The 9,448-nt window shown below is 18.3% G+C and overlaps 2 protein-coding genes across 2 annotated transcripts; both read left to right on the plus strand.

The window, feature by feature from the left end:
- Positions 1-1,707: 1,707 nt before the first annotated feature.
- On the plus strand, positions 1,708-2,671 carry MKS88_004051 (uncharacterized protein; the record flags this gene model as incomplete). The annotated part of the gene is made up of 2 exons (XM_067217195.1): positions 1,708-1,791; positions 1,925-2,671. 2 exons carry the CDS (start codon positions 1,708-1,710, stop codon positions 2,669-2,671), a joined length of 831 nt encoding a protein of 276 aa, XP_067071648.1.
- A 4,463-nt stretch (positions 2,672-7,134) lies between these two features.
- Positions 7,135-9,007, plus strand: MKS88_004052 (uncharacterized protein; the record flags this gene model as incomplete). The annotated part of the gene is made up of 4 exons (XM_067217196.1): positions 7,135-7,152; positions 7,986-8,036; positions 8,349-8,812; positions 8,953-9,007. 4 exons carry the CDS (start codon positions 7,135-7,137, stop codon positions 9,005-9,007), a joined length of 588 nt encoding a protein of 195 aa, XP_067071649.1.
- Between the last annotated feature and the right edge of the window lie 441 nt (positions 9,008-9,448).

Consider the following 9,448-nt stretch of genomic DNA (forward strand, 5'->3'; position numbering starts at 1 on the left):
TTTTTTTATAAATATAAATGTTATTTCGATTAAATTTTTATGTATTCATTGTCATAATTTAACTCATATTTAATTACAATAAGATAATATATTATTCTAGCTATGAATTTATTATACATCTAATATAAATAATAATATAATTTAAGAAAAATACTTTAAACATATGAATTTATACATAATTAAATATATAAATATATATAAAAATTATATTTTTTACCAACATGTACATATATATATATATATATATATATATATATATATGTATGTATAAATGAACAACAAAAATAATCATGGAATTGTAAGCTTGTTAGAAACTCATTATATAATAATAAAATTAAATTTCGTCATTACTGATTCTTTATATTGCAGAAATATATCAAAAATCGAAAATGTCTTTATATTACTTCAAAAAACATAGTTTAAACAATGTACATGAACATTTACGATAAACAATTTAATAACATTTCAATACTATACTAAAAAATAACTCATATAAATCAAATTAATAATTTCTTTATTTAGCGAAATAATGATTAATTTTTTATAATTATTTCATTATCTTGGTATCATTGTTCTCTTTGTATTTTATTGAACACATTTTTCTACGTTGTCATAACTATTTTATTACTGTATAATGTAAATTTTATAATAATACCATGTTAAAGTATCAAAAAAGAATCAATTAATTATATATATATAATTCTTTAAAAACATTCTTAACATATATAAATTTATTATTCTTTTTAAAATTTTTCTTTTTTCCAAATTATATATACATTTTTTACTTACATGAATTTAGAAGAAAAAATTGTACTTGTTCAAAATTCTTTTTTGAATATTATTTCTCATATAATATTATTTAAATTTTTAAATATTAAATACATCTGAATTACATCATCAAACAGAAAAAAACATGTTCCATATTGCTTAAAATATAAAATTTTAATTTTTTTTATATATTTAAAAAATTAAATTAAACTTAATTAGAAAAAATATATTTTATTTTTAATAATCATGACTTTTTGATTAAAACATATATGTTATTAATGTTCTATAAAAATGCATGCAAATTAAATTCAATTAAATTTTCGTTACAATAATATTTTGTGATGTTCTAATTATTATTCTTATTTCAAATTATTTAAGAAAAAATTTCATAGGTAAGATTTTAGATAACTTCTATATATTTTGCATTGTTTTAATCGTAACAGAAAAATTGTAAACGAAATTTTTTCAAAAGTTAACTTAAGTGCTTTGTGCCATGTAATTTTATATATTCTATCCATTTTTATAGACAAATTAAGAAAGAAGCTTGTCAATATTCATAGTAAAAAATATAAATATAAATAAATTATTTGAAATAAATTATATACTGCTTGTCTATTTGCAACTATTATATAATAATAATTATATATATTTTAACGCTTTTGCAACATCTGTTCTATTTGTTTTATTTTAATTAATAAAATTCTTACATAGAAAAATTACTAAAATAATTTTATTTAATTCAAATTTTTTTTTTAATTTCGAATATATTTTATAATAAACATTAATTAAAGAAAGCTCAAAGATTTTAAATTAGAAAGTGACAGAAAAGAGCAACCAAACATTACAACAAATATTATACCTAATATTATCAAAAAAAATTATATATATATAAATTTTAGTATAAAAAAGGATTTATAATCTATAATTAAATTCATCACGATGGTACAATATAATAAACTCTTTTTCTTTATTAAAATTTTCTCGATTACCCTTTTAATATGGATATTCCAGAATTCCTATGAGGTACAATAATTATTATGTACAATAACTTCCTTACATCTTTTGTAATCTTACATTTTCATTTTAAGCCTAATATTTTATTTGTACGGAAATACTGATATTTTTCTAAATAATAAATATTTACCTTAATTTTTAGACAAGTATCTCTGTCAAATTATGGAATAAGAAAGTCAACCTAAATAATATGTTAGATGTAAGAGGAAACAGATTATTATATGGAGAAACAGATTTATATTCACAACAGAGTTATGAATACTTAAAAGAAAATGCAAAGAATATAGTAAATGAAGATAAATATATTTTCGGAAATAAATTAAATACATTAATGAGTAATTTTTATTTACCAGAAGACTTTAAAATATTATTGAATGAAGAACAATATCAAAAACAAAATAATTCATTAGAATTTAAGGACAATTTAAATAATTCCAATGATTCCTTAATATCCGATGCTTCTACTGATACAAGATATGCAGAATTAAAAGAAGAACCATTTCGAATGAAAACACGTAAGTCAAAAAAACAAAATATATCATCATTGATACATGAATACTTGAAGAAATTAGATAAAAAATATGAAAAAGAAGTAGTAAAACTATTGACTAGTGGATTTAAAAGGTCAAATAAAATTATACTGGGAGATAAAGTAAATATCATAAACATTTTTATGGTTTTTACACCATTTATAATAACCAGTTCTATCTTATTTGTCTCTATCGCATGTAAATCTCCTTTGTACATTTTAGTATCAATTTTGCTAGTTATATTAACAGTATTATATGTTTCATTTAAAGTAATGAAAAATCTTTATAAGCATAAAGAAAAAACAAGTAATTATAGGATATATTCTAAACCCTCATTAGGATATAACACTAGATTCTGATTCTTTGACATCCATAAATTGAACAAATTTATTTTAATGTCATGAAATATTATATATTTAAGTGTATAAACTCTTATAAGATATTCGAAATGTGAATTGTATTCTTTTCAAAAATTGTCTAGAAATATTCATTAATATTATCCTTATATCTCCTAGTGTGAATAGATCATTTATATTTTTTGTGTTTATTTATATAATTAATTTTGTGTAACTGTTATAACAAGTTGTAAATATTTATATTATTTCTTCTAAATATATATAGATATAGGAAAATCCCCTACATATCATTGTTTCAGTTTTTTACCCAAAGTTAAATTCTGATTATTTGTTTTATTTAGTATGCAGTTTAATATATTTTTGCGTATTTCTTCATTTTATTTTCAATTTATACTTAAATTTTTAAAGATTTAGCATAATGAAGTTTTATCTATATCCTTTTTTTGTTAACTTATACAGTGAATTTATATGTATGTTCGTTACATTTTAGATAGAAAAAATTTGTTCAGAAAAAAATTATTCTATATGTTAAAATGTTTTAGTTAAATATAAAACTTGATTTCATAATAATTTTTACATAGTATAAATGATGTCTATACGGAAATTCAAATTTTCTCGTACGAGATACTATGACCTTGGGGAACATAAATACAGCATAAAATTACTTCTTTTAAATTATAAAAACAGACATTATCCCATGTTCATTTATTATTCATATTTACATGAATTCATTATTTTATTTTATTTTTTACTTTTATATTTATCCATTTAAGTAGTAATTTTTTATATTATTATTTTAAATCATAATGTTAATGTTTCTTCTTTTTTTTATGTTTCATTTAATATATAATAATAATGTAGAAAAAATTAATGATATGGAATATACATATATTTATAAATCGTGTTTTTCCTTTTACTCTTATTAATAATAACCAATTTTTCTTATATAAGTGAAATGATATCATTGTGATATACATTATTTGATCCTTCGAAAAAAATAAAATATTTACAGCAATCATCACTACACAAATCGTTATTTTCAGGTATACATAATATATAAACATTTCTGCGAATTGTTCCACAAAGTATATGGCTATTATCATCAATAATCTTTGTTTAAGAAGATATATTCCACAAAAAGGATATATTTCGTTATCTATATCATTGCATTCATTAAATTTTACACAGAAATTATATAAAGGTGAATTCTTCAAAAATATTTTCTAAAATTAAAACAGAAAAAAATTTTTTTTGCCTTGTAACTAAATAGAATATCATCTACGATTTAATGAATGAAATAAATTATAATAATACATAAAGATGATTCTTTAAAAATTCTACATAATAAAGAATATAATGTGTTATGTTATTTTAAATGAATAATATATTATAAGAAATTTTTAACTTGAAAATGATAATTTTAAAAATACAATACACGTATTACGATATAAATATTCAATAATTATAACATTAAAACTATCCTAAAAAAGAATAACTTATTTTATTATATATGCAACTATATAATATTTTCTGTTAAATAAGAAAAAAATATATTAGAAAATTATTACATAATATTTTAAATAAGGGATTTACATCCTTTATATGTATATTTGTTTATAATATAAAACACTGCCTTCCCATTAAAAGATTTATTAAATTTGAATTAAATACATAACTAATATTTTATTAGTTATATATACATTATATTTTTTTCTTTTGATATATCATTTTTTATTAATTTATAATCATTTTTTTTCTTTCGCAAGTTACATTTTTTTTTAATTTATAAATAAAATTTGTTGCTTTACTTTTTCAAATATTTCTTAATTATTATATTTTTCATGCATTTCATAAATTTTATATTTCTTCTTTTATTTTTTCGAACACAACCTTTCCTAAATATATAAAATCACTCTAAATTGAAGAACCTTTAAGTTAATGCATAATTTCTTTGAACAATTTTAATGCACCACAGAAAAAAAAAATTATTACATATTTTAATATTTTATTTTTCTTTAATATTAAGATATAAAATCATATATTATATTGAATAGTACTTTTTTGTATGTGTAATGTAATAAATATGTTAATGTATTTGTTATAAACAGGATATGTAATTAACCAAATAAATATAATAAATCATTAATTAATGATATGTATGGGCATAATATACATATAATAAATAAGTTTCTGATACAGAGATACAATATACATAATTAATATTATTATATTATGTTACTCACTTCAGGGACATTTTTATTTGTAAGAATTAAAAAAAAAAAAAAAAAACGTAGATATATCGGTATGTGCCAACTATATGTGCCATATCTAAGATACACTGTTACTTAAAGTGACATATTAAAATATTTTCGAATAAATAGAGAACTATATTATCCCTATTGGATTAATTCTAAAGAACATTTACAAAAATCGATATAGCTTTAATATGCATAATTAAATATATATAAATATATATATATATTAATTTTAATTATTCGTAAAAGCTAATACGAGAAAAATATAATATATCTTGCGATATAACACATTACTTGTTATTTTTCTGTAATTTTAAAGTTAAAGAAGTGAATAACTTTAAGGATTAGAAAGTGTAACACAGTTATATTGAAATTTTTTATTTTTTTTTTTTATTTTTCCCTAAAGTCATTTGCGATATAACAGAAGATAGTAACTTTTTTACATGTGTTCTTTTTAATTTTTTCATCTTATTTCGTATGTTTTATGCGTAAATAAAAATATATACTTATTTTACTTTATATAAAGGAACATTTTTATTTCTTAGGAAATTAGATATAACATAAATATAATTTCTCTCAAATTTTTTATTAGCTAAATTTAGAACAAATTCATATACGTATTAACAGTACATAAATAAATATTAATATTATTCTTCCTATGGCCTGTCTGTTATAGCTGTATTTATGTAATCAATAATACTTTTTTTTCTTTTTTTTACACATTACACATATTACTTGAATTCACATAGATTAGCAATTCCATTATAATTATAACTTCTAATAAATATAACCTGTTCACATGGTATAAAAATTATTCATATTAACTATATGTGATAATTAACATAAGAATTTATCCATCAACATACTGTGATTGGATGTAATAAAATGTAAGTATTATATATTCCTTTACATAGAAAATTTTTAAGTGCCTTATTAGGTTATACAAAAAAAATTTTAAATAAATTCTCATCGTGTGCATTTATCTCAACACCTCACGAGAAATAATATAAAAAACGTAAAGTATTAATATTATTGTTATATATTTATATTTTATATTATTTATAAAAGTTCACTTCATATAAATTTTTATATCATTTAAGTTCGTTTTAATATTTACGAATTTCTTACTTATATATATTTATGTTAAAAGCGAATAACAAATAAAAATAAGCATTAGGTTAAATAGTTTTTTTAATATAACTTAGTAATTTATGTTTTATGTACAAATTTCATTATTCAGGTAACTTTCATAAACTGTGCTTCATTTGCGTTGATAATTCATGAGTCCTAACTTAAAAGACACTAAATCTCAAGGTGAGTTATAACCCATTTCATGGTATTAGAGAATAAAATATAAACTAATAATAAATATTACACATGACTAAAAATATATTTTATATAATAAACAACATTATCATGAAAAAACTTTGAGAAAAATGTTTTTACAAACTAATTAATTTTATGGTTTTTAAAAAATAAAATTAATTTATTCATACAGGAATATATTCGCTATTTATAAAAAATTTCACAAATATTCATAATATTTAAAAAAAACTATTACAAATGAATTTATTTATTAGTTTTACATATAAATAATATTTCCATTATACTTTTAGATTATAGATCATTGCATATTATCCCAAATTTATTTATACATAAAAAGTATACAATTATAATTACAAATTTATTATATATTAATACACATATATATTAAAATAACTTAAGTAAACCACTTTATTATTATCAGTTTGTATATATTATTAATTATCCAAGTATATAAAAAAAATATAATTTTACCATGTACATTTTTATATAATATATATATAAATGAACAACAAAAATAAAAATAGTAATGTTACTGATTATTATAAAATCAATCTAATTATAAGAAGTTAATTTAAAATATTCATTACTGATACATTATACATAAGTATTAATTTTTAAATAGAAAATATATTCATATTATTCCAAGAAATATGGTAAAATTATAATATATGAATAATCATCAATAAAAATCTAAAAACATTTTAATAATATATTATAAAAATAATGTCCATAATTTTAAACTTCTTTATAACTCGTAATTTCTGTTTCATATCTTTAGTTCTCAGTCTCTAACATTGTTAAATATATATTAATAAACCCATTTTGATACTATAATTTATAAGTATTTTCTTATTATACAGTGTTAATATAGCTTCTAATCTCATAATGAAGCATCATAAAACTGTAACTTATTTATATATACATAATTCTTTTTAGCATCCTTAACATACATAAATTTATATTTTTTTTTATTAATTTTCTTTTTTTTTTAATTATATTCTATAATTGCAAAAAAAAATTTTCAAATTTTTATATTTAATATTATATCATATATAAATTTATTACAAATTTTGAATTAATATTAAAGCCACTTAATATAAGAACAACATAGCAAAATTATGTCTTACATTGTTTAAAAATATAAAAATTTAATTTATGTTATTTAACATTATAATAAAAGAAAACTCACATAGGTAAAATATATATTTTATTCATAATATTCCATTTAAATATTTGACTAAAATAAAAAGTAGCCAATATTGTGTATAGCACATGTAAATCCAATTCTATTAAATAATAATTATATATGTATATTCTTTCTAATTATACTTAAATTACTTTAAAAAATAACTTTCATACGTAAGATCATAATTGACTTCAAATTATTTTTTATTATTTTAATTATAATAGAGATACTTTATATGATATATTATTAAAACAGAATTTATACATAATTATATTATGTAAAATTATCAAATTTTATCTGTTTTCATAAACGAGTTAACAAAAAAAAACAGTTTATTAATGTACATAGAAAATATATAAATAAATTTTTTAAACTAAATTATTTACAACCCTATACAATTGGAATTATTATATAATAATTTTTTTTTTTTAGTCTTTTTTTAAAATCTATTTTGTTTATATTTTTTTAATTGATATTTTTACTTAGAAACAATTAATATTTTTTTAAATTTATTTTTGTATATTTTATAATATATTATAAATATATTTAGTTAAAAAAAGGTAAAAATGTTATAAATTCTGAAGAGAATCAAGATGCTAAGGTAAAATTATAACATATCTCCTATTGAATATCATTTAAAACAATTATATATATAAAATTTTATTACAGAAAAAATATTTAGTATCTATAAATAAATTCACCATGATAATACAAACAAATAAACCCCTATTCCTTATTAAAATTTTCTTATTTACCGTTTTAATATGGATATTCCAGAATACCTATGAAGTCAAAAAATTATACACAATAACTTCCATACATTTTTTGTGCTCTTACATTCTAAAACTAATACTGTATGTATATAGCAATACTAATTGTTTCATAAATATTCAATACTTACCCTAATTTTTAGGCAACTATTGATGGAATATCATGGTATAAGAAAATCGACCTAAAGAATACATTAGATGTAAGAATAAGAAGGTTATTATATGGGGAAACAGATATATATTCCCAACAGATATGTGAATCCATTAAAGATAAAGCAATGAAAACAGTAAATGAATATGAATATTATTTTGGAAATAGACTAAATAAAATAACACAAAATAGTGATTTAAATAAGTTCAATAAATATATAAATGATAAAAATTCGCAAAAATCTTCTAGTTTCATAAAATTTAAAGATAATTTTAGCAATTCCGACGATTCACTATTATCTATTGACTATCTTCAATCAGTAGATAATGAATTAAATGAAAAACCGTTTATTATGAAAAATTATATGTCAAGAAAAGAAAATAGATCATCATCAATATTTAAAAATTTTAAGAAATTAGATGCAAAATTTGAAAGACTAGTAGAAAAACTATTATTGTATAATAAATTTAATACAAAAAATGAATATAGACATACATTTGAAATAATTTTTAAAAGCGCGCTTATGATTTTTATTCCAATTTTCTTATCAAGCATAGTCTTCATATATATGTTTTGCAAATTTGGATCCCCTTTAGGAATTTTAATAACATGGGCTTTATCCACACTGACAATGTTTTATTTTTCCAATAAAATACCTAAATTTATATAAGCCTTTTGAAAAATAAGTCAGTATAAGGAAGATTTGAAACCCTTATTAGCATCGTTCTCAAGAATATATCATAGATATATTTAAAATAAATGCACTTATCTTAATGTACATGTAATTTTACCTATTTAAGTTTTCATATAAATCCCATTATGTGTGAAATAAATGAATTATATGTGTTTCATCTTTTATCTAAAAATAGTTGTTTAATATTATTCTTATTTTTGTTAGTGTGCATAGAACCCTTATATTTTTATTAATTACTTATGTAATTAATTTTCTATACATCTTATAATAATATGTAAATTTTTATATCACTCCTTTTTTTTCATTTTATTTTACTTTTATATATAGTAATATCACTTATATATATTTATTTTATTTTCCAGAAGTTCTATTTTGACTATTTGTTTTATTGTTTTTGT

The sequence above is a fragment of the Plasmodium brasilianum genome, chromosome 12, assembly GCF_023973825.1.
Source record: "Plasmodium brasilianum strain Bolivian I chromosome 12, whole genome shotgun sequence".
Lineage (NCBI taxonomy): Eukaryota > Apicomplexa > Aconoidasida > Haemosporida > Plasmodiidae > Plasmodium > Plasmodium brasilianum.